We start from the raw sequence: 27,798 nt of genomic DNA, 5'->3' as shown, positions 1-27,798 counted from the left end.
GAATGGTGCTTCGTTTACTAAAATAGCACGTGAGAATTCAATGAATGGAATCATCTGTACGAACAATTATTCAGAGTAAAGAAAAGATTAAACAACGTGGAATGAGCACCGCTTCTGATATGTCAAAAGTGATCACGAGAAATCGATCTTCTACAACGGAAAATATGGAATGCCTTCTAATGATCTGGATTGAAGATTGTAATCAGAAAACGATTCCTTTGAGTCAAATGATAATCCAGGCAAAAGCAACAAGTCTATATGACAAAATAAAAGAAAATGAAAGCGAAAATGAAGGAGGTACAACCAGTGAAACTTTTATAGCAAGTCGCTGCTGGTTCTACAATTTCAAAAATCGTATGGGACTCCATAACGTAAGAATCCAAGGTGAAAGCGCAAGTGCTGATACTAAAGCTGCCGAATTATTTCCCAATGAATTGAAGGAGCTTATTGAGAAGGAAGGCTACACAGATGATTAAATTTTTAACGCTGACGAGACTGGCTTGTTCTGGAAAAGAATGCCATCGCGTACATTTCTAGCAGAGAAGGAAAAAACACAAGCTGGGTATAAAGTGTCAAAAGACCGATCGACACTTTTACTAGGAGGTAATGCATCAGGTGTTTAAAATTGAAGCCACTGTTAGTGTATAGAGCGGAAAACCCAAGAGTTCTTAAGGGCTTTACAAAGAACAGTTTACCTATTCATTGACATTCGAATAAAAAAGCGTGAGTGATTCGTTCAATTTTCGAAGACTGGTTTAAAACTTGTTTTTGCCCTGAAGTTAAAAGCTATTGTAAAAAGAATGATATTACTTTCAAAATTTTGCTTTTATTAGACAATGCGCCAGGCCATCCAACTCTATTGACTGACTTAGATGAAAATGTCAAGATTCATTTTTTACCTCCAAACACAACATCAATTCTGCAGCCAATTGATCAAGTCTTTATCTTCACTTTCAAGGCTTACTATTTAAGACGAACTTTTGCTCAAGCTATTAAAGCTGCAGCAGAAGAAGATTCTTGGACTTTGAGTGAATTTTGGAAGAAATTTAACATAAAAGATGCCATTCAAAATATTTATGAATCTTTTTCATAAATTTTATTTGTTATTTAGTTAATAAAAATAACAGTTATTTTTCATTTTTAAACATTTTTATTATCCTAAATTTTTGTAATAAATAAATTAAATTGAAAACCTTTATAAATAGACAATGCGGTTTTGCATAGTGCGTACGCTTCTTGGAACCAATTAACCGCACTATACAAGGTATTCCTATACTTGATTTATGCCAAATAGGGTTTATGAAAACTGCTTAGTCCAAAAAGTCTATCTCTAAATTATCCAACGACAGTGTGAGAGCTCTTGCCACTTGAATAATTGAAGGGTTAGATTACTAAAGATGCAGTTGCATGGTGCTGTATCAGAAGTAAATTGGTACACTAACCAGTTCAAGATTTAGTTAGTTGAAGATTTGTTCATTTAAATGTTGGATAAATGATCCCTAATAATGAATCTGTCATTTTTATCATTTTGAACAGCTTTTCTCTTGGCATCTTGTTATATTCCTTTTTGCCATCTATAAAACTGAAATACAGTTTTCAAGTGAAAATCATCCTGACAACTTCTGTTTTGCAGATGGCAAAAAGGAATATAACAAGATGCCAAGAGAAAAGCTGTTCAAAATGATAATTTTGACAGTGTAAAAATGACAGATTCATTATTAGGGATCATTTATCCAACATTTAAATGAACAAATCTTCAACTAACTAAATCTTATTTATTATTTTTTTTAACCTCTTCTCAAGTAAGCTTGCATAAATCTTACCTTGAACGCTCAGTGGGGAATTTCATCTGTAATTCATAGATTTAGTTTTATGTTCATTTTTATAGATTTGTATTTAGGGGAGCCCTTCACCAATTATTTGGAATTTGATCCTCTTGAGCCTTCTGAACTGTATAGTGTATTTTATACCTCCATATTTGAGCATTTCTGGTCAGATCTATTCCAGATGCCTTTCCGCATGTCAGGTCTTTCATAGGTTTTTCTACATCATGTATTGATATGTACTTCTAATTACATACAGCAAACATTTTTACAGTTTTCTATCACTTCTTGTTTTATTTACCAGTCTTTCAAGGAATTATTACTCCAGACATCTAGAATATCTTTTTTCTTCGATATCACTTATTTCTAATTTTTTCAAGGGATTCCATAATATTTTTGCCTGATTGTTAATTTCTGTATTATTATTTTATTCACATAATTGATACACAGTCAAAACAAGATATCATTTAAACAACAATATGCCTGGTGATACAGAACAATTCAGATTCTACCCAAGAATTTAACTGTAGTTCGTCAGATAGCGTCGTAAAATATTGACTGTCCAAGTAATGCTGTCTTTTGTAGCTCATATGGGGTCACTTTTTTAATGTTGAATTGCTGTAAATAGTTGGTAAATAAATGTAAATAAATAAATTATAATCCTAAAAGAAGGGAGTAAATAGTTGGATAGCCTCTTTGAAGTTGCACTAAGTGCAGTGATAACTGTTGGGATGACTTTGGTGTGTTTAAGCCACAGCCGACCAACTTCGATTGCCAGATCTCGATATTTAGTAATTTTTTCTAGTTCTCTGTTAATGTTGTTATCACTGGGTACTGCGATATCAATAATCCAAACCTGTCGATGTTCAATAATTGTGATGTCAAGTCTATTGTGTTCCAAATGCTGATCTAAAGTCCCAGTTTGCTGTTTCGTTTTCCAATACTGTCTCTATTTTATGCTGCCACCAGTTATCAGAAGTGGGAAAGCCATATTTTTTGCATACATGAAAATGAATTATTTTGGCCACTTGATCATGGCTGTACTTATAATCAGTTTGAGCTATCTTGCTGCAGGCACTGATTGGATGTTCTACAGTCTCATCTTTCTGATCGCATAATATGCATTTGCTGTTATTAATGATGATCAAAATTTTTGTTTTCATTGCATTACTTTGTAATGCCTGTTCTTGAGCTGCTAGAATAAATCCTTCTGTTTCGTTTTTAGTATATCCATATTGTATCCATTGCCACGTCTTGTTCACATCAATTTTGTCCTCGGTATCTTGAAGAAATTGGCCATGCAAGGGTTTATTTTTCCAGCGCACATATCAGTAATTTTGTTGTTCCTTTTTGTAATCGGATTTGTTTCCTGTTGCTTTTAGAAGGTCCTCTTATGTAATTGCCTGAAGCATTGACTCAGAGCTATTATGGATGTAACTTCTTAAACTAATTTCTTCTTCTTCCACAGTCTGTCTCACTTGCAGCAGATCTCGTCCACTTATTCTCCTTGATAGGTACAACTGGTCAACATCACTTCATGGATGTAATGCATGATGAATAGTCATTAGTTTCTGTATTATTATTATTGTTATCATCATCATTATAATCTGAGACCTCCAGGAAATCAAGGACTTGTTTCAATAATGGAATACTGTGAGTTGGCATAATCAAAATAAATATAAAAATGGAGGAAATCTCACCAAAAAAAACTTATTCAATGTAAAATTATTGCCTAAATGTCATAGGCATCATCAATACAGAATTATAGAATGGCAGTTGAACAATAACAGACAATTCAAAAAAGCTAATGTAAGATAAATATAGTCAATAATTTCCTAACTTACGATATATAAGATAAGATTATACACTCATGAGCAGATGAATTAGAAATACCTGCCGTGTTGGCGAAATGGTGCTGTGGTCGCCTCAGCGAATGGAATAGTGGCGCATGATGGAAATGTCGTCAGACCTTGTACTGACTGTATGATAATAGTTGAGCACAGAATTGGGAAGACTCGAGATCTCATCAAATTCGATCGCAGCCAGACTTATCGGACACTCCATCTCCGAAGTCGTGCAGGCATTGGGCTTTTCATGGGCCACTGTGTCAAGAGTGTACTGTGAGTACATGGAATCGGGTAAAACCACAACTGCCAGGGAAAACTGCTGTGGTGTACAATGTGTCAATGACAGGAGACGCGTCGCTAGCTCGGATGGTAACAGCGGATAGATGGGCCACAGTCCCGTGGATTACTCGCCAATTCATTGCTGGACAACGACATGTGAGCAGCCACACCATCCAGAACCATCTCCTTGCTATGGGGTACAGAGTCACCACCTGACTAGGGTCCCTCTGCTCACCACGCATCACAAGGCACAATGATTAGCATGGGCGCAGGAACACTGCCATTGGACTCTCGACACATGGAAAAAGGTTGCCTGGACTGATGATTCGAGGTACACATTGGTACATGTCAATGGCAGGGTACGAGTGCGTCACCAAGCACATGAAGCGATGGATCCCTCGTGCCAGCAGGGTACAGTTCAGGCCGGTGGTGGTGGTATCCTCATATGGGGACTGTTTACGTGGGATGAAATGGGTCCCCTGGTACATCTACCATCTTCCCTCACCGGTGAATGATACAGGGACCTGCTGTCAGATCATGTGCACCCATTTTTGCACCTACAGCAAGACAATGCACTGGCCCACCCCTCCCGAATTGTGGCCAAGTGGGTGGATGAACGCTCCACGGACATGAGGATGCTTGGTAGGCTCCCCGAGATCCCCTGACCTCAATCCTATTGAACACATCTGGGATGCTGTCGAGAGAGATATACGTGCCCTGGACCCTGCTCTGACCAATCTCCGTGCATTGTAGGAAGTTGTGCAGCGGTCATGGATCAGTTTGGCTCCCCAATGCTTCCGGTGCCTTGTGGAGTCCATGCTACACCGCATTGCTGCCGTCATCAAAGTGAAAGGGAATGCTACCCGCTACTAGGAAGGTATCTCTAATTCAACTGCTCATGAGTGTAGTAGCCAATTTAAAAAGCACTGCAGCAATCCCTCGATTAGTGCGTCTAATGTGTTCTTTAAAACAGGTGCATTAATCAAAAATGCACTAATTGAATATATATATATTACATAATAACCTATGGGAAACAGTATAATTCTTTCCTCAAATTTCTTTTTTGAACCTTAATTTTTTTATAAAAGAATTAAGGTATGTCTCAAGGCCTAGTTAAAGGGAAACCATGAAGCTGAAGGACAATAAAACATATTCAGAATATAAATTTTATTATTCTACTTCTTAACAAAAATTGAGCTAACGTAGTTTGGTGGGCATTTTGTTTATTTTTTTCATACAACTGACGGTATGGCCCTATTTCCTCTTCTACTCTTCTGCAAATTTTACTGCTTCTCTCTTCATCATCGAATCTTTTTCACACATCCACTTTTTTGCTCACTAATTCTTTTACTCATGATTAAAGCTTGGGCAAATACTTTAAAATAAAAAAAAGTAAGGAAAACGCACTCGTATAACATTGCAAAGGAGGCATGAGATATGACCATCAAAGCGCTATGTAATTATAGTACACTCACACTTTTATACAGCTTCGCTTGTCTTGGTGCCAAGAATAGTCGATTCATGCTGAAGGGGAGAAGGAAATGAAGAAAGTACGAATCGGCTGCCAACACACGAAATCATGAGCTTTATAGATAAAATTTCCCAACTGTTATAGAAGCAGAATAGTTATCACTTTAAAAACTACAATGATCATAAAAGAGAAGTTAATTTTCCGACCAGTAATAATAAACAACTCGTCCCAGAAGACGGATTGATTATCCTATTATCGGAATGAATTCTCCTTTTTGTGACATACGCAGAAGTATCGTAGGGTCTCGAACCTGTGGGCATACTATAGCAGACAACATAAATATTGGCTTTAAATTTTGGAACATAGTGTACATGGAAGTAGTGTAGTAGTCCATTAAAAATAACTTTGTAAAATGTTTTAAATAGGTAACTAAATTATTTCATTCTAGTAAGTGATTTTTTAAAATAGTTAGTCATAAAAATGTATAGATAGAAAAACTGCAACATTTATTTTTAAGATGTATATAGGCGCACTAATCGAGGGATTACTGTATTCTCCACAAAAGGGATAGACATACACCATCAGTTCTATTTAAATTAGGACAGTGAAGTAAAGTCTCACAAGTTTCTTTATCAAGATAGTCTATGAGGAAATTATTTTTATGAAGGACCCTTGTCTTGTTCCAATAAACTATGTTTAGTGCAGATAGCATGCTCAGCAAGTCCAGACTATTTATGGCTCATGGTATTTAATATAAGACGTGTTCTTCTAGATCAGGGGTTGCCGAACTTATTTGACCGTCGACCCCTTCAAGAGTTTCTAGACTTTTTATCGATCCCCTCTATTTTACTATTACGTAATTTTAATATTACCTAATATGTATGTTGATGAATTTTAGAACATTAAAGCTCACTTGTATGTCGATGTGCAAAAATGAGACTGTGTTTGAATATGTGTAAGTATAAGTAAATAAGCAACCGTGCACGTGTTGCAATGTCGCTCCTGCCATGCCGGCCGTGCGGGAACTACCACATCCGTTTATTGGTAAATACGTCATTTTGGCCTACTTGATTGGCCTCTGTAACCATTTTCGTGACCTTGCTCCATCTTACAGGTCCTATTCTTGTCAGTGTTCCCACGATTCACTCTTAATTGCGTTGTTATTCAGGATGGAGGTAATCCAAGTTAACCGAATTAAATATTACCCATACAATGATGTCTTATATTTTTCTACCGACCCCTAACAAAGTTATATCGACTCCTGGGGATCGATAACGACCACTGTTCTAGATGATTGAAAGCAGATTTTCCAGTTTGTCCAAAATAAGATAACCTGCAAGACTAAGGAGTCTGGTAGTTGCCTGGGAAACCCAGCGGTGGAAGCTGGTCCTTAGGAGAAGCAAGAAAGGTGAAGATTTTTCTGATGGGGCAAAAGGCAACAAAAATATTCAGTGATTTTAAAACTATTGATGTGTTCTAAGGGATAAGAATTTTTTCTGTATTGGAAGAGATAATGATACCATAACTGCTAAAAGCTTTTTTTGATGAAGAATGCTTAAAACCATTTGATAAAAAGGTGGATTTAGTGTTCTTCAGACGTTCTTTTACAAAAATAATTATAACATATTAATGTTGTAATTCTCTTTGTAAATCCACCTTAAACAAGAATTTCTTGACAAGTAAAATTTACTTTTTAACTGGGGGTGGGGCAGAGGGCTAGGCTTTTCACAGCTGTATATCCCTGATCCAGACTGTTTTCATAATAAGATGATTTTGTGGCTTGTGTATGGATAATATGACTTTTGCATTACTTCAATATAGCTTTCTGGATATCAACCATTCCCATAATCCATAGCATTATACAGTGTGCTTTGCATTATTGGATATTAAGGCAAATGATATAAAGTTAACAGTCTCTATATACAACCAGCCTGGTGGTGAAGATACATGTGCATATGTTTTTTTAACTTGGGTGAAGGTTCAAACAAAGATATAATTTCTTTGCAAGTATAATTAGTTTGTAACCAAGGGGAGGGGAAATACTTTCCACTTCCAGTGACTTGTTTACTACTTGTACATGTTACTTTGCTTTCTTATATATATATATTTTTTCCCCTGTATGCTCTAAGAGAGAGAGAATACAGCTAATTATCACAGATAACTTACTTATAGTAACTTTTGATACACTTTCTTTTTTTCCATGCCTTTTACTTCCTGAGTCATGAAGTTCTGATTTTTCTGTCCTTGCAGACAACTTCACTGCCTTTCTGGCTGCTCAAGTTTGATTAAAAAAAAAAAAATTCCTTATTATAATTTCTTTTCAGTATGATGTTCAATTTTATCCTGCTCAGATCTTCTGTTTGCTTTTGTATTGAACCAGCATGAAGTTGTTGGTTCAAATGCTAGTCATCAGTATCATAGTCATTGAGATGTTCTTATTTTTTTGTATCCTGGCCAAAGTTATGTTAACCTTTAATATTAAGAGCTTTGTAACTTTGACCACAAAAAAAAAAAAAAAAAAAAAAAAAAAAAAGCCAAAACGCATTAATTCCAAATGTTCAAGATAAAATTAAGATGTAAAACCCCACGAGTTTGTGCACGTTTTTCTGTTGGAACATGGTATTAATGATATGTTAATGTCCAGAAAAATCCATCAGGTCTTTCCAATTATTAACCTTGCTGTTTTCTCCAAATTTTCCTGAATGATATGTCAGATATTCATTTCCTCTCTGCTGTCTTTGTAGAACCTCTATAGCTTAGTCGGTATAGACGAAGCCCTTTGGTCAGAAAGACCCAGATTCAATTCCTGTCAATGACATGAGGAACTTTTATCTGGTCTCTTTCAACTAAAGGTGAGTTAGACAGTCTCATATGGAGGTAGAGGGTTTTTTCTCCCAAAAACTCAAGTTTTTCATCCCTCAGAGCAGGGATGAAAAAGTATTTTCATTCCTGCTCTGATGATGAAATCAGATATCTTTACAGATAACAATACCTGTAAAGAGGCAAACCACTCTTTACAGATATTGTTATCCTTTGAATGAATTTGCTTAAAAGTTGTCAAGAGAGACTGTCTGAATTAAATAATTGCTGTTCCACAGAAATCATCTTCCATATTCTGAATATAAGGAAGGGCAATGTGGGAGCTTGCTTGAATAAATAAATCATGTTTAAGCCAGTTTGATAATTTGATTAGAAATAATTCTAAGAAAAAGTAGGGCAATGAACAAATGGCAAAACCATATTAATCAAGATATCAAGATATTAAATTTACAAAAAAAAAAATTAAAGGTTAAAAAAAAGTTACTATTCTAGAAAATATGAGCATGGCTGAGGTAAAGTTATATGGCCATTAAACAGAATGAGAGATTGGCAGAATAGGTTCTTAAATCAAAACTATAATAGACTCATGGATAGACCTAAGATAAAGGCATTTTTATTTTATTATTATTTATTATTTTTTTATTCATCTTCCACTCATGAAAGGTTGTAAACCTATGGTACCTCCGTATTTAGAGCAGGCTATGGTATTTTTAATTTTTTTTTATTTTTTGCATTTTTTAAAAATATTTTTTATATTTTTACATAATCCTAAAACCTTGTTCTAGATACTCAACTAAATATGAACTTTTTGAAGTCACTTCAGGCTTCCAATAAATTGTGGTGTCTGTCTCACAGAGAAATGAAATTTATCTTCATCCACCTAAAGGCAATTGCAAACATCTATGCCCACAACAGGATTTGAACCTGTAGCCCATTGGTTGGGTATGAAAGTGGGCATGTTAACCACTCAGCGCCAACAGGTCAGATTGAAGATAGGAGACTAGAAGATAGAAAAATAAGAGCTGATTAAATCACACTTGACAAGTAATAGACCGATTTGAAAAGAAAATTGTTATTAAGAAACCAGTAATGAAATCATAATTGTGTTAAACCAGATTTTATGATAGTCCATCTCATGAGAGTATATAACCAAAAATGATCTGAGTTATGGTAGGTATGACATTCAAAAGTGTCATTGTTGCTAGTATTATGAAATTGGTAAAACCATTTCATAAATATCTCATAAATGAAATGTTATATTTCATAAATATAACATTTGATTATTATCTCATTAATATGAGATATTAATCAAATATCTCATATTAATGTTATATTTGATTAATTAGCTGCACGTAAACATTTTTAGTGCAATACACTTACTCTAATTTATCTCTGAAATAGGCCATATTTTAAATAAGCCTCTACTGAAATTGTTTTCCTAGGATGTTGTTTTAATGGCGCAGACACTTGAGAAGCTGTTTCTTACAAAAATTGCCGAGATGCCAAGAGAGGTTTGTTTGTTTTTTTTTCCCTTAAATATGTATATATATCTGTTAATGGTATAAATTTAATATTTTTTCTGAAATGGTTTTAGTTATGATTTTTTAGCATGTGTCATAACAATTGCCTACTGTGGAAAATAAGTTTTGGATTGCTATCAATAAATTAATAAAAATATTAAGTATTAAAAATGACCATTTGAAAAAAAATCAAGTGTCCTAATATATGTTCTAAGGATTCAAATCTGGAAATTGTTGAATAATATTCTGTATAATCAGCCACTTACACAAGACTATATAGGGAAATGTACACAAAAACACAGTGTTTATACTGGCTCAATGATATAAAGAGAGTGATGCTTGAATATGATAAAAACAGCTGATGAAGATACAAAAGGTAAGAGAAGGGAAATAGAGGAAAGCAACGGAGAGGCATTAATGCTGAAATCTATATTTTTCATTGATCATTTAATTTATCTTATCATTGGCAAATACACTATAAATTTTCATAGTTGATGGAAGAAAAGAAAGCCATAGCACAAATTTATTTATCTGACAGCTGTCAAAAATATCCATATCCACTTTACCAACATTTGCAACCTAAACAGCAATATAAATTATATACACCACTGCTGCACTCATCCAAACTGGACTTATTATTCCTAATGAATCTCACCCTGTGACTTCAAGTACCATCTCTGCCCAAAACACACCTTAGAGACTTTGTTCTGCATTAATCTGAACTGAGACCCATGTAAGAGAATGCAACCTCAAATCCCCCCTTTCCTATTGAACTGCTTGGGCTAAAAATTTCCTTACTGAACCATGTCACATTCAAGAAATTCTGATCTCTTGGACTCTTATCTCTCACATGCTCTTTCATGTTCAGTTGAGCATGAGAGCAAAAGTGTGAAAATAAGATTCAAATTTTGTATAGTTATTCATTGATATGAGGAGTCCTTGAGGAGATTGTGAGAAAATTGTATTTTCATGGAGTTAAAGATATAGAATGTCAGTGATATGGTAAGGATGCAGAGAGTTAAGGTGAAAGAGATGTTTATTCTGGCTGGTATAAATGATTTAGCAGGTGACAGTATGTAAGAAGACACAAAAGAGTTGCTGGTATACAAAAAAAGAAGAGTGAGAAAGTAAAAGTTGTGAGCCTGTTTCCATCATATATCTGATTGCGAAACAGTCAGTGTGCAGGAGGAATGGTGCGGAGTTTGGAGATTTGTGGAGTGAGTTTGATGGAACAGAGGATTTATAAAAGGTGAATGGCTTGCATCAAAATGGATTTGGTATCAGGTGTCTTGAGAAAGTTCATTGGAAGTTTGAAAAAAAAAAGTCGGAAGCTAGAATGTTTAGGGGAGGATGCAAATGAGCATGGTTCCAGGCAACCTAGAGGTTAGTAAATGGGAGAGTGATCACATGATGCAAAATGTAGCATCTCAGGTTAACTTTAGTCGACTAAGTAACACAAAGTGTAAGGGATGAAGCGGGTATTGCAGTTCATGTATACTAATGCCAGAAGTATTCAAAATAAGGTTGACAAGTATTTGGCATTGGTTAGCACAATATAGCCACACAAGTTATAGCTATTAGTGAGACACGGTTGACTGAGGATCATATGGTCATAGGAATCGATTGCAAAGGATATAGTGTCTTCAGAGAGAACAGAAGAAACAGGACGGGGAGGGGTTTTGCTAATGATAGCAGAGGAATTAAAAGAAGGATTCAAAGGGCAGTTCATTTGAGGCTATATGGTGTGAAATAGAGGTCAACAGGCTAAATATGTAATTGGCTGCTGTTATAATCCGGATGGTATATAGGAGAATGTAGATGATATGCACTTGCAAATTAGCATGATGAGTACAGGTTGAGTAATTGTTATGAGGGATTTCAACTACAAGGACATAGATTGGGAGGAGGAATGATCACAGACAGGGAAGAAAATGGAATTTATACAGCTGCCGAGAGATAAATGCCTGAGGCAACATGTAATGCAGTTGGACATGAGGTTCAAAAGTATTGGATCTGATCATAGCATCAGTGAACTAAACACTAACCAATTTGACTACATAACTAATCATGTAGTCTTGAGCTCGGAGATTGCTAGACATGCAGAATTTTCCATTCTTCTTCTTCTCTTCTGCTCATGGCGGGTTGAGTTCCTCAAAGACGAATTTTTCGTCATTTCTTTCTGTCTGCTGTCTTTTTTATGAGGTTCTGTTATGGAGTTTAAGTGGGTGCTTTCTTTAGTGTTGTCAATCCATTTCTTTCCTAGGTCTTCCTCTGCTGGGCTGTCCTTCAATTCTCCCATTTAATAATATGTTAATTTTCTATTAAGAAGGTATATATGTAGAATTACAGAACAGGTGATAATGACAAGCTAAGGAGACAGCTTTCAGCAGAGCATTGGCATAAGAATTTGGAGGGAAGAGATGTTGTTGGTGCATGGGAGGTGGTGAAGGGGTGTTTGAAGAAAGCATTATCTGAATGTAAAATACCTAGAGTCAGAAGGAAAAATCAGGTAGGAGTTAGATGGATGAATAGTTTCATTAAGCAGGGTAAATTAAAGATACCAAGAAATTATATTCTTGGTTTCATCCCTTATCCAAGTGTAAGCAAACAAAGTTGGTGAGTGCAGTCATTTCACAAGTAGCCCAGTTGTGAAATATTGAAAACACAATTTTCAATATATAGACTAATGACTTTACATCAGTTGCCTTTGTATCCCATAATGCAATGCACATATCCTTATGGACACATATAATGCTATGAATTATGGAAAGGACCACTACCCAGATTGGGTTCAACCTTTATTGAGGTCTCATCAGTGGGAGCCAGATTCAGAAGTGCAGTCATTTCACAAGTAGCCCAGTTGTGAAATATTGAAAACACAATTTTCAATATATAGACTAATGACTTTACATCAGTTGCCTTTGTATCCCATAATGCAATGCACATATCCTTATGGACACATATAATGCTATGAATTATGGAAAGGACCACTACCCAGATTGGGTTCAACCTTTATTGAGGTCTCATCAGTGGGAGCCAGATCCAGAAGACACCAAGGTTGAAGTAATGCAGAAGTCATATTTCCACATACAAGTAGTCAAAAGGTGTCACACCTCATTACTAAAATATTCTGGATTAGAGTTAGATGTTGAAAGTTTTTTTCACTTAGTTATACCATAACTTAAAGATGCCAAGAAATTATATCATTGGTTTCATCCATTATCCAAGTGTAAGCAAACAAAGTTTGTGCGTAAAGTCATTTCACGACTGGACTTCATCGATTGTCTTAGTACTTTATAATGCAACTTGCATATCCTTACGGACATGTATAATGCTATGCATGATGGGAAGGGCCACTACCCAGGTGACACCTCAATAAAGATTGAAACCAGTCTGGGTGGTGGCACTTCCCATAATGCATAACATTATACATGTCCGTAAGGATATGTGCATTACATTATGGTATACTAAGGCAGTTGATGTGAAGTCATTGTCATGAAATGACTTCACGTGCAAACTTTGTTTGTTCATTAAGCAGGAGTTGACCACAAAGAAAAGGTTGTGGAGCAATTATAAAGAAAAAGGTGATCAGCATTGCCCATGAGCAATATAAGGTGCATGCAAGAAGGGTGACTGGCACGTTAAGGAAGGCCAAAGCTAATTATGAGAGAAAGCTAGCTGATGAGGCCAAAAGAAACTAAGGAGTTATTTCGCTACATGGCAAGTAAAAGGAGGAATAACTATGGAAGATATACTTTAAAAAGTGCTGATGGTGGGAATGTAACAGAACCAAATGAAATAGTTGAATTACCTTTTGCAGGCTGAGTAAATCCTGGATGAATGAAAAGATACAGAATGATGGAGAAAAGAAAGAAACACAAAAATCGTCCTTAATAGAAGAACTTAAACAAGGACATCTGGGAAGAATGTGGGATTGCAAAAGAACTATAGGTCAACTATAAGTACAAGGAAATTGAGCTTTTGGACAAAAAAAACACAAAACCAGATAACCACATGAAAAAGTTAGGGAGCTAATTAGCAGATCTGGGGAAAGGGTAGGCATCTCATTGCATTGAAGAAGCATGGAAACATCCTGATGGAGAAAGAGAAAATAAGGGATAGATGGGTAGAGTATTCAAAGGAACTTGACAATCATGATAGAATAGTTAAACCATTGGAAGAAAATTTGGAAGGCCTACTATTCTTACCTGGGAAATAACAAATGCCATAAGGAAATTGAAACCAGGAAAAGCTCCAGGAACAGATGGACCTAAGGCAGAATGCCTAAAGGCTTTAAATGATAAGGCCATAAGATCACTGACTGACGTATGTAAACAAAATATATGAAACTGGACACCCAAAAGATCTTAAGCACTTGACATTCCTACCAATACCTAAAAAATGTAAGACTCAAATGTGAAGAGTACAGAACAATCAATCAGAAAGCAAAAGTTATGCTATACCGTATTTTCCGGTGTATAAGACGCACCCAAGAAATTTAATACAATTTTCTGGAAAAAACCTCACAGGCTACTTTGACTGCATGTGTATGAATCATTTTTGTTGAAATGGTAATGCCATTTTGCCGATTTTCTTGAACCCATTTCAAAACTTCGGTCTCTAGTTCTGGCCACTTCGCAATTTTTCCACGTTCCGCGCGCTTTTCATTAAGCAAATTGTACAAAATCTCCTTTTGACCACGCCAAGTTCTAATCATTGCTTCTGTAGGCAGAGGTCCAAAATGTCTTTCAGCTTCCCTATTCCCGTGTTCTTCCGCATATTTTACAATCTGCAATTTGTAACTTGAAGTATATGAATGTCACCTGTTTTTTTCCATCACTAAAATCTGCGGGGAAATATCAAACTGAACACAAAATACCTCAACACGTCAACTCAATACTGATAAACATCAGTAACTGATTACTCGGATAAGATATTATGAAACTTGAATAGTTACTCCCCGTTCTTAGCCAATGACGTGTTAGAAGTCACGTGAAGGTCACGCATCAATTTGATTGCACCGTTAACCACCTACAAAGATCTTGGAACATAAAAGGGAGTACGTATGACTTTGAAAAGAGGAAACATAAGACGCACCCCATTTTTAAGATGAATTTTTAAGATAAAGTGCATCTTATACACAGGAAAATACGGTATATCATTCTAGAAAGAAAGAAACATAAAATGAAATTGGAAATTAATGAGACACAAACTGGTTTTCAGGAAAATAAAGGGATTAGAGAAGAACTCCTCAACATTAGAACTATTCTCGTGGAAAGGCTTAGACATTGGTTTTGCATTTTTTACTAAGTAATTTAAGGAAATTACAACATCACTAGGATATACATTAAAATAAATTTTAATATACTTCAATATTTCGGCAACGTCACATTGCCATTTTCAAGAAACTTAAGAACAAGACACGTGCACACAGGCACAACAAACAGTAAATGAGGAAGAAGCAGGAAGCTATTATTTCTCCTAAAGTCCTGATGGTGCCTCCTAGCGGGTAATGTTATTTAAATTTAAATTGGACTTAGCTCAATCGCCCAAGAATACCAACATTACCCACTAGGGGACACCATCAGGACTTTAGGAGAAATAACAGCTTCTGGCTTCTTCCTCATTTACTCTTTGTTGTGCCAGTGTGCATGTGTCTTGTTCTTAAGTTTCTTGAAAATGGCAACGTGACGTTGCCGAAATATTGAAGTATATTAAAATTTATTTTAATGTATATCCTAGTGACGTAATTTCCTTAAATTACTTAGTAAAAATTAGAACTATTATAGAAAGAAAGATGTTTTATTCATTACACAAAGGCCTTTGACAATGTAGAACCTGAACAACTGATAGAATGCATCAAAAAATTAGGAGTAGATGGCAAAGATGCCAGATTACTGATAAATCTATATTGGGAGCAAACTGTCTCAATGAATATTGCAGCAGAAACCTCAGGAATTCCCAGTAAAGAAGAGTGTCAGACAAGGCTATTTTCTTTCTCCTATATTGTTTAACCTCCATACTTTAAATATCTTCCAAGAATTGGCCGAATTTAAAGGACCCAACATAGGAGGCAGAAATATAATGCAGACGATACCGTACTGCTGACTGAACACAAAAAAAATCTTCAAAATGTACTAGAAGAGACACTGAAACTAAGTGAAAAAAATGGACTTCATTTCAACCTCAAAAAAAAAAAAAAAAAAAAAAAAAAAAAAAAAAAAAAAAAAAAAAAACCATGCTGGTAACAAGAGAAAAGGAGAAAATACCTAATATAAATAAATATTACGATCAGAGAAAATACTTTAGATCAAGTAGAGAGTCACATGTATTTGTTAACTAATTACAGAGAATGGAAAGTGTGATAATGAAATATTAGAAGGATAGAAGTTTCTAGAGCAACCTTCATTAGCATTAAAAACATTCTGACCTCAAGGGAAATTCACACAAAAACAAGTATTAGGCTGTCCAAATGTTGCATATGATCAACACTGCTATATGGAGAAAACACCTGGACAATATCAAAATATAGTGAAAATAAACTTGAAAGCCTTTGAAATGTTGATCTTCAGAAGAATCCTTGGAGACCCAGGGACTGCCAGAAAACTAATTTAGAGATGATTGGAGAAGAAAGGACTCTGTTGAAGAAAAAAACCACTTACCTTGGTCACATATACTAAGGCATGAATCTCTACTTTTAGAAGGAATGATACAAGGAAAAAGAAGAAAATAAAGACAGCAAGATTGGATGGGAAATATCAAGGACTGGACCTTTTTGTCTTATTAAGAATGCAAGAGAGAAGCACAAAACCATACTTGGTGGAATTTCATGGTAGGCAACCACCTTGAAGTAGATTACACCTGACATTGACTGATAGGAGAATGGAAATGCAAACAGCCATGGGAATAGATGGCATATCGTCCCTTGGTGAAAGACAGAATTCAGGACTGGATGGATAAGAATAAGATACTCTATAAGGAACAATATGGTTTTATGAAGATAGATCTTGCCTTAGTAATTTGCTTACTTTTTATAATCAAGTGATTATAAAAAGGGTAAGTTGGAATTGGAAAAGGGAAATGACTAATCAGTAATATTGCTAGACTTTGCAAAAGCATTTGACAAGATTCCACATATAACTCTATTGTAGAGTTAGTTATTATTATTATAGTTATTAGAGGGTAGTTGATAGGCAGTTATCAAAGATTGATTTATGTGGAAGTTGAGTCCAGGAGACCAGTGGTGAACCACAGGGCTCACTATTTGGTCCTTTGTTGTTTAATTTGTATATCAGTGATTGACAGGAAATATTCAGTTATTTGCTAACAAAGCTAAACTGGGAAGAGCAATAGTAAATGAAGGTGATGTTTAGGTCCTGCAGGAAGACTTACATAGACTAGCAGTATGAACAAAAGTAAATGCCTGCCAGCTTAATGTGGCCAAGTGTAAGGTAATGTACTTTGGGAAGAGATCAGAAGCTGTTGTACTATATTGATGGAACTGAAAACTGCAGGAAACTGATGAAGCCAGGGACTTGGGTGATTGTGGACAGGGAGTTGAAGTTTAGCAGCCATATTGTGAAGGTAACCAAAAACAGCACATCAGATTACATGGTTGTTGAAGAACACACTAACAAGCAGGGATACAGTGGTTATTATTTCCCTGTATCAGGCTTTAATACAACCACATCTGGACTACTGCGCTCAGATCTGAACTCCTAGATTCTGTGGTGATAAAGTTGTAGAGAGGATCCAGAGGGGAGTGACAAATATTGTGGCATGTCTGTGGAATTCTTCCTAATGAGACTAGATTGAACTGCCTCTAGTCTTCAAAATTAGCTGATAAACAAAGAGGCGACACCATAGAAGCATTTGATTGTAGGATTGATGGACTTTTTTTTTTCATTTCATGGCAAGAAGGGAGAGAACAAAGAATTACCAGTGTAAGTTGTATAAAATTGTGGTTAGCAAGGGTATTAGGACTAGGTTTTTTGCGTGGAGGGTGATGAATTGGGTGGAATGGATTGTCACGGGTTGTTGTGGGTGCTTCATCAGTGAATGTGTTTAAGGAGAAGTATGATAGCTAGCGTGAATAAACAGATCTCCCATGATGAGTCTTCCACCTCCATGGAGATACCTGTTAATAATAAAATATCCAAATAATGCGATTTATTATTTTCCTTGGGGACTTCAATATCAACAAATTGAACAGCATCCCTTCTCCATTTCTTCTGATCAAGTGAGGAGAGACCAGGGTATTTGCCTTTAACAGAATTCTAATACAGATTGTCCATCTACCTACCAGAATACCAGGCAACCCACCACCATGTCAATACCTTTTGCCTCTTCTTAACAGCCCCCCCCCCCCCAAATGGCAATGTGACTTCTCCTCTTGGTAACTTAGACATCCTCATTCAAGTTTCTTTCACCATGGAACAGCAATCTTCACACAGTGATTCTTAGTTTTGTGTTCTCTGGCATTAATCATCATCAAATTCCTGCCATGTACACTCAAGTGGTGTACAGGATATGATAGTACTACATGAAAAATTTACATCATTACTAACTTCCTATCTACAATTTTCCTCCAAATCAGTCTGTTACTTGTCAAGACTCCAACATTATCAGATCTTATATTTCTATTGTCTAAGGCACTTTGTGTATCAATCCACCTATATCTTGGTCTTCCTTTGGGTCGTTTCCCTGCCAACCTGTCAGAGAACACTTGTTTTGCTAATCTTTTCTTGCCCATTCTGTTCAAGTGACCATACCACCTGAGATTAGCTCTGCTAACGCATTCCAGGATGCTGACAATGTCAAGTTCTTTCCTAATAGCTTAATAGTTTTTTATATGATATTGTCATTGATGCCATCTGTTCAAGCCTCTAATCTTTCTCAGGACTCTCATATCTGCAGTCTCTAGTCTTTGATTAAGTCTTTTACTTCTAACCCAGCTCTCAGATTCATAAGATAAAACTGATTTGAACACTGTCTTGTGTACAGCTAATTTAGTGATCTGACTAATTTCTCTCTTATTCCATATAAATTTATTCAATTGACTTCCTACCATACCAGCTTTGTTGATTCTGTTGTCTATTTCCATATTTAATTTACCATCTTCACTAAAAATCATGCCTAAGTAACTGAAATGTTTTACTTGTTCCACAGGTTCTCCATTCAAAATACAGTTGACATTTTCTACAATTCTACCTATTTTCGTTGTCTTTGTCTTTTTATTACTGACCTTCATACCATATCTGTCTATTACAACAGTTATTCAATTTAGTCAGGAAATCTTGCAAACTTGTAGCGGATTTATTTAGAAGTATAACATCGTCCGCATAAAGCAAAGAGCTGACATTAACATCTCCAATTCTGATATCATGTTTAATACCACTTCATAATGTGATTCATATAGATAATGAATAACAGAGGGGATAATGTACATCCTTGTCTGACACCAGATTTAACATTAAACCATCTCCCTATACTTCCTTCAATTCTAACTGCTGACTTGCAACTCAATTAAAGACTAAGTATTGCTTGATATAATGCCCCATTGACACCATATAATTGTAGTGTATTGAATAGCTTCTTTCTTGGCACCTTGTCGTATGCCTTTTCCAGATCTACAAAACTTGAATACAGATCTTTGTTATTTTCAATGCTTTCTCAGCTAATTGTCGTAAAGTGAAAATCTGATCCTGACAGCCTCTATTTGGCCTAAATCCAGCTTGTTCTTCACCAAGCTTTTCTTCCACAATTCTTCTCAACCGTTTCTGAAGTATACTGGCATAAATTCTTGCCAGGAACACTCAATAGGGAAATACCTCTGTATTTCTCACATTTGGTTTTATTTCCCTTTTTATATATGGGTACTATGAGAGCTCTACTCCAATCATCAGGAATTCGTCCCTCTGTCCAGGCCTTCTGAACTATGCAGTGGAACCACTGTAAGACTTTTATACCATCATACTTCGGCATTTCTGGACAAATATCATCTACTACTTCTGCTGCCTTTCCGCATTTCAAGCCTTTGATGGCTTTTTCTACTTCAAGTATGGATATGTATTCCTTACTGTATGCCTGTTGAGTGTTTTTTTACCACTGTGCTATCACTGCTTATTTCATTTAGCAATTTTTCGAAGTAATTACTCAATACTTCAAGGATATCTTTTTCTCCTGTTTTCATGTCTGTTTTTTCATCTCTTACTCTTTTTTACAGCACTCTTTCCTCCATTTCTAAGCTTCTTCAACAACCTCTAGAATATCTTACCACCTTCTTGATATTTATTTTCTATATTCTCCAAAGTCCTGCCATGACTTTTGTTTAACTAGTTTTACACAGTGTTTAGCTTTCTTACATTTGTCTCTGTATTCTCTAAGAGCACAAGCTGACTTATTTGCCAGGAACTTTTGATATGCTTTCTTCTTTTCCTTCACTGCCTCTTTAACTTCCTGTGTCCACCATGGAGTTCTGATTTTTCTATCCTTGCAGACAATCTCGCCACATGAATCTGGCTGAATCGATCAGGGTTTGGTTCTTGTTCTCAAACTCTTTCATTTTTTCTTCAATAATCTTTGTGTATTTTAGTCTACAGTTCACATCTGAGAGCTGCTCAACTTTTATTCGCTTTAAAACTTTCTTACATGTTATTGTTTTCAATATGAATTTCAATTTTATCCTGCTCAAGACTAAATAGTGATCACTTCTAATTGCAAATCCTCTGTACACTCTGGTATCCTGCACCAGGGAGAAAACATCACTATCAACAATAACATAGTCAAAGAAACTTTTCTTAATCCTTGCCTCTTCTCTCCATGTGGATTTGTGCACATTTTTATGTTGGAAAATGGTGTTAGTAATAACCAGTCCATGTCTTGAGCAGAAATCCGACAGGTATTTGCCATTATTATTAGCTTCTCTTTTCTCCAAATTTTCCCAAAATATTTTTGTATGTCTGACAATCATTTTCTTCTCTGCTATTTAGATCAGTGCTTCCCAAACTTCTGGATGTCAGGACCCCCTTTGCAAAAATTAAAATATTTCATGACCCCCCTCGAAAAAAAAATCGTAATAGAGAGATATATTATTATAATATTTACTGTATTTATATTCAATACATTTATATTCAATATGAGAATGGGGAACTGGACAATGAGACTTATTTGTGCCTATGGTCCCACAGAAGGTTCTACTAAGGTAGAAGTGGAGGAATTTTTTGAGGCTTTAGAAAAAGCAACTGACACAATGAAAAAGGAAAAGTTGGTCCTTGTTGGGGATCTAAATAGTAGAGTAGGAAATGATTGTGAGACATACAAAAATATTTTGGGAAAATTTGGAGAAAAGAGCAAAGCTAATAATAATGGCAAATATCTGTTGGATTTCTGCTCAGGACATGGACTGGTTATTACTAACACCATGTTCCAACATAAAAATGTGCACAAATTCACATGGAGAGAAGAGGCTAGGAATAAGAAAAGTCTCATTGACTATGTTATTGTTGATAGTGATGTTTTCTCCCTGGTGCAGGACACCAGAGTGTACAGAGGATTTGAAATTGGAAGTGATCACTATTTAGTCTTGAGCAGGATAAAATTGAATTTCATATTGAAAAGAATAACATGTAAGAAAGTTTTAAAGCGAATAAAAGTTGAACAGCTCTCAGATGTAAACTGTAGACTAAAATACAGAAATATTATTGAAAAGAAAATGAAAGAGTTTGAGAACAGGAATCAAACCTTGGAGATTCAGTGGCAAACTCTGAAGGAAACATTGATTGATTCTGCCAGAGAGGCATGTGGTGAGGTTGTATGCAAAGATAAAAAAAATCAGAACTCCCTGGTGGACACAGGAAGTTAAAGAGGCAGTGAAGGAAAAGAAGAAAGCATATCAAAAGTTCCTGGCAAATAAGTCAGCTTTTACTCTTACAGAATACAGAGACAAATGTAAGAAAGCTAAGCAGTGTGAAAACTAGCTAAACAAAAGTCATGGGAGGACTTTGGCAAGAATATAGAAAATAAATATCAAGAAGGTGGCAAAATATTCTGGAGGTTGTTGAAGAAGCTTAGGAATGGAGGAAAGTGTGCTGTAAAAGGAATTAGAGATGATAAAGGTGAAATGAAAACAGGAGAAAAAGATATCCTTGAAGTATGGAGTAATTACTTTGAAAAACTGCTAAATGAAACAAGCAGTGATGACAGCACAGTGATAAAAAACACTGACCAGGCATGCAGTCAGGAATACATATCCATACTTGAAGTAGAAAAAGCCATCAAAGGCTTGAAATTTGGAAAGGCAGCAGGAGTAGATGATATTCGACCAGAAATGCTGAAGTATGGTGGTATAAGAGTCTTACAGTGGCTGCACTGCATAGTTCAGAAAGCCTGGACAGAGGGACGAATTCCCGATGATTGGAGTAGAGCTCTCATAGTACCCATATATAAAAAGGGAAATAAAACTGAATGTGAGAATTACAGAGGTATTTCCCTACTGAGTGTTCCTGGCAAGATCTATGCAAGTATACTTGAGAAACGGTTGAGAAGAATTGTGGAAGAAAAGCTTGGTGAAGAACAAGCTGGATTCAGGCCAAATAGAGGCTGTCAGGATCAGATCTTCACTTTACGACAAATAGTCGAGAAAGCATGGGAATGTAACAAAGATCTGTATTTAAGTTTTGTCGATTTGGAAAAGGCATATGACAAAGTGCCAAGAGAGAAGCTATTCAATACGCTGCAGTTATATGGTGTCAATGGGGCATTATATCAAGCAATACTTAGTCTTTATTTGAGTTGTGAGTCAGCAGTTAGAATTGAAGGAAGTACAGGAAGATGGTTTAATGTTAAATCTGGTGTGAGACAAGGATGTACATTATCCCCTCTGTTATTCATTATCTATATGGATCACATTATGAAGGAATGTGGTATTAAACCTGATATCAAAATTGGAGATGTTAATGTCAGCTCTTTGCTTTATGCGGATGATGTTATACTTCTAAATAAATCCAATACAAGTCTGCAAGATTCTCTGACTAAATTGAATAGCTGTTGTAATAGATATGGTATGAAGGTCAGCAATAAAAAGACAAAGACAATGAAAATAGGCAGAATCATTGAAAATGTCAACTGTGTTGTGAATGGAGAACCTGTGGAACAAGTAAAACATTTCAGCTACTTAGGCACAATTTTTAGTGAAGATGGTAAACTAAATATAGAAATAGACAACAGAATCAGCAAAGCTGGTATCGTGGGAAGTCAATTGAATAAATTCATATGGAATAAGAAAGAAATTAGTCGGAACACTAAATTAGCTGTATACAAGACTGTGTTCAAACTAATTTTAACTTTTGGATCTGAGAGCTGGGTCAGAAGTAAAACACTTGACCAAAGACTAGAGACCGCAGATATGAGAGTCCTGAGAAAGATTAGAGGTGTGAACAGATGGCATCAATGGCAATATCATATTAAAAATGAGGATATTAGGAAAGAACTTGACATTGTCAGCATCCAGGAATGCGTTAGCAGAGCTAATCTCAGATGGTATGGTCACTTAAATAGAATGGGAGAGGAAAGATTAGCAAAACAAGTGTTCTCTGCCAGGTTTGCAGGAAAACGACCCAGAGGAAGACCAAGATATAGGTGGATTGATATGGTACAAAGTGCCTTAGACGATAGAAATATAAGATCTGATAATGTTGGAGTCTTGACAAGTAACAGACTGATTTGGAGGAAAATTGTAGATAGGAAGTTAGTAATGATGTAATTTTTTCATGTAGTACTGTCATATCCTGTACACCCCTTGAGGGTACATGGCAGGAATTTGATGATGACGATGATGATGATGATGATATTCAATACAAAATATACACAGCGAATATTGCATTTTTACATTTTACAAAAAATATTACATTTTTTGCCTCTTACCGTTTGGTTCTGAAGACGATGCGGGCTGTTCTGGTAAAATATGAATACTGTCCTTTTTTTTGAGTCTGTTTCTGCTTCTGATTGTTCGCGGGAATTTTTTTTATTTTTTATCAGTCACTTATCCATCTCAGGGTTAAATTTTTTAACGTAGAATAGATCAAATAATATCACCACTTACCGATACTGGCACACCTCAGACTGATAACACGAAATTAGTGAATATTACATGAATAAGGGAATCCCCCAGACGAGGAACATTTTTCTCTTTTTTGAATTTTCTCCCCTTTAAGGTAATTAAGCCTAACACGAAACAGACAGCAAAGGCAGGTTAGTAAAATGTGCATATGATTGGTGCAGTATTAACAAAAGATCGCGCAACCGAAAGATAAAAGCATAGCTAACAATTGAGTTGAAATGCTAACTCTCTTCAACCGAATTCAATATGTGAAACTGCCATAACTTGTATACAACACAAGATCATTATATATATATATATATATATATATATATATTACTTAGTTTTAACACTTTTACGAATTTTAACACGTTCGGTTGAATTTTATTGCTGCCTTGGGAAATCGAACTCACACACATCTAATTAATAACAATAGTTTTTAGTTAGATACTGTGTTTGCCCATGCAACATATGGTTTTGTTTTAGTCTATACAGCATAGTTTCTGTATGAGGAGACATACGATTCATTAATTAGTGTTTTTATCCCAGTTGTCTCTAATTGCACTATTTGTTGAGAAATATATTACACAGACTCCTCATACCTTATTCACTGGCATAATAAAAGTACTTGTTTTTATTGCCTCTGAAGTATAGTGGCTGTTAGGGAGGGCCCACTGCAAGGGAGTTACTATCTCCTCACATGAACTTGTTTAAGCTTTTTTCATGTGTGAAGTATGTGCGAAACTTTTATTGGTAACAGAAAACTAGCTCGGATGAGAGTGATAATATAAAACGAGTTTTGATATGTATATAAAGTCAATATCAACAGTCCCCGATTACGAACGCGTGATGAAAGGGACAGGAAGATTTGGAGCTTCCCTAGAGAGCATTCGAAGTAAATACAATTAACCACTGCTTTGAAATGAAACATATGAATAAGCAATATTTAGTAATATTCATTAAGCGCAGAAATACGCAGGAAGCAAAGTTTGTGAACCAACACTAATGTGTGAATTTTTCCATTAAAATATAAAAAATAACAAAAAAAATAATAAATAATAAAAGTTAAATACGTTTTTTTAAATAAAAAAAATCTACTTAGTCTTAAAACATTTTAAATTTGTTTTCATTATTTCATTGCCCCCCCCTCTCAACAAAACCTATGGGCCCCAAGGGGGCCGCAGCCCACAGTTTGGGAAGCACTGATTTAGATCACCAACAAGGACCAACTTTTCCTTTTTCATTGTTTCAGTTGCTTTCTCTAAAGCCTCAAAAAAATTCCTCCACTTCTACTTGAGTAGAACCTTCTGTGGGACCATAGGCACAAATAAGTCTCATTGTCCAATTCCCCATTCTCATATTTGCCCACATTACTCTACTTGAGACTGCCTGCCATTCAAGAAGATTAGCCTCATATTTAGTGTTGAATACAATGGCTACACCTTCTTTTCCTTGATTGTCATTGCCTGAATATAACATTTTGTATTTATTGCTTAGAAAGATCTCGCCAGTTTTTGTCATTTTTGTTTCAGTCAAGCCTATTATGTCAATCTGTTACTTGTTGGTGATCTAAATAAAATAAAAAATGATGGTACAACATCACAAAATTTCATGCCGGCTGGGATATCGCCTGGGAACCAGGGTGAACGGCAAAAGGTCACCTTTTGCTGTTCGCTGGCACAGAATTGAAGCTAGCTAATTCCTCAGCTAGCTTCATTTCTTTGCCATTCAGGCTTCTTATGTTGATAGTACCGATCTTTAATTCTGGTGATGTTGAGTTGGGGTGTGTTTTTTCAGATTTATTCCAGTAGCTGACTTTTTGCTGTTCACCCTGGTTCCCTGGCGAAACAACTGGGGCCTTGTTTAACCGGGCGACGTCCCAGCCGGCATGAAATTTTGTCATGTTGTACCATCATTTTTTATTTTGGTTTAACCAATAACAATACAGTTTGGTCTGCTAAATCCCAAATTGTCAGCCCATCCTCGTTCATTCAGTATCCAGGTAGATACCCTACAGGGTGCACCACGAGAAGGTGAGGATTGGACATTAGACCAGAAGCCCTGGTCAGTTCTCCGCATTCCTTTAAACGCTATGTGGAGGTCTCCTCTCAGTTATACAGCTTTGACCCTTAAGCACCCCCCACTCTGGCATTAAAAGGGTATGAAATGAGGTGACCTGTGTGACTTCTACTATGAAATTTCGTTTGCCTTACTACTGTTTTTGTTCTCCTGATTCTAACGCCTGCTTGGACCAGCAAACTGAAATAATCATTCACTGGAATGCAAGAAGGCCTTAATTCCGCCTCCAATTCCCAACTACAATCTATGCCTTGGGTTTACAATGTCCCCCAAGGTAGTCCAGTAAAAAAAAATATTCTACATATCACAAGCAGCTCAAGAGCAAAACTTCACCATCATATTCAGTCACATTCCAACTTGGAAAGGAAGAGCAACAAATTCACATGTAATCTGAACGGGCCAAATATCACAAATTTGCCTTCTATAAATGGCACTTTAGCTTTCTGGGCCTTGATATGACATTAAGCACAACTTTTCTTCATCTGTGTTTTCACCACTCTCTTGCATCCATATGACATAAGTAACATCCAAAAACAAGGCTGACCTACCAGCATCACACCTTTCTGATTCCTGCATTTATGACCAAGGCAAAACCCCCAACCATACTTTATCAAGAACTGCTCATTTTGAGCTAACCACCAGAAAGAAATCAAAGGAAATCCTGAATAATTTGGACACAACCATGGTATGTAGTCCTGATTGGATCTTCCTTGTTGTACTAAAAACATGTATTCCAGAATTAACACCTGTTTTATATTAACTTCTCAATATATCTTGTACAGCATAAACAAGTACATTCGAGCTATTAAATAAATAAATAAATAAAATTCAATACAAAATTAATAACGGAAAAAACTCACGTACAAAGATTATTTAATAGTTTAATTTTTGCCTGTGTGTCACAGGCATCTTCAGTACATATTAAGCTCAAATTAAACAATAACTGACAATTCCAAAAAGCGCCACCTAAGTAGCTGGTGTAAGATAACTAAAAAGGTCAATAACTTTCCTTAAATCAATACAATAAAAAGTTAGGAAAGATGAGCTGATTTGTAAAGTACTATCTCCCATAAAGGGGATAGATGTAAGCCGTCGGATCTGTTTAAGTTAGGAGAATGAAGTAGAGTTTCACATGTTTCTTTATAAAGGTTATATAATAATGGTTATAAGAATTGCTTCATTAAAAGAACTTTGAGTAGTTTTAATATGTCTTCCTCTTCAAACACAGAAAAAATAACGCGCATTACTATCCCTTATGTACAAGGCATCAGTGAACTTATAGCAAAAGTTTTAAAAACCACTGAATATTTTTGTTGCCTTTTGACTGCTCTCCTAAGGACAAGCTTCCACATCTTAATCATCCAGGTGTCTACCAGATTCCGTGCTCTTGTGGATTATCTTATTTCGGACAAACGGGAAGATCTGCCTCTATTCGGCTAGAAGAACACCAATCTTATATTGAATACTTTAAACCAGAAAAGTCTGGACTTGCAGAACATGCCATCTTCACTAGACACAGAGTTCGTTGGAGAAAGACAAGAGTTCTTCACAAAAGTCAGTTTCTCATGGAACACCTTTATAAAGAAACATGTGAAACTCTACTTCATTCTCCTAACTTAAACAGATCCGACGGCTTACGTCTATCCCCTTTATGGGAGATAGTAGTTTTCAAATCAGCTCATCTTTCCTAACTTTTTATTGTATTGATTTTTTTTTTTTTTAAGGAAAGTTATTGACCTTTTTAGTTATCTTACACTAGCTAATTAGGTGGCGCTTTTTGGAATTGTCAGTTATTGTTTAATTTAAGCTTAATGTACTGAAGATGCCTGTGACACACAGGCAAAAATTATACTATTAAATA

General features: G+C 35.8%; 1 protein-coding gene across 8 annotated transcripts in view; it reads left to right on the top strand.

Moving 5' to 3' along the window:
• The window catches only part of LOC150092301 (homeotic protein female sterile-like), a 579,681-nt gene that overhangs the window by 96,697 nt on the left and 455,186 nt on the right, over positions 1 to 27,798 (top strand). For 7 of the 8 annotated variants that reach the window (XM_090415148.1, XM_090415149.1, XM_090415147.1 and 4 more), the window contains exon 5: positions 9,683 to 9,751. In XM_090415148.1, coding sequence (XP_090271274.1) covers positions 9,683 to 9,751 — 69 coding nt within the window. Of the gene's footprint in view, positions 1 to 9,641; positions 9,752 to 27,798 lie in introns of all 8 variants that reach the window. The other variant, XM_090415153.1, reaches the window with a different exon arrangement.

The sequence above is a fragment of the Typopeltis vanoorti genome, chromosome 26 (assembly GCF_054136105.1).
Source record: "Typopeltis vanoorti isolate ZY-2024b chromosome 26, IOZ_Tvanoo_1.0, whole genome shotgun sequence".
NCBI classification, from domain to species: Eukaryota; Metazoa; Arthropoda; class Arachnida; order Uropygi; family Thelyphonidae; genus Typopeltis; species Typopeltis vanoorti.
Note: the sequence above shows the minus strand (reverse complement) of the source record. Positions and strands in the feature narration are given on the sequence as shown.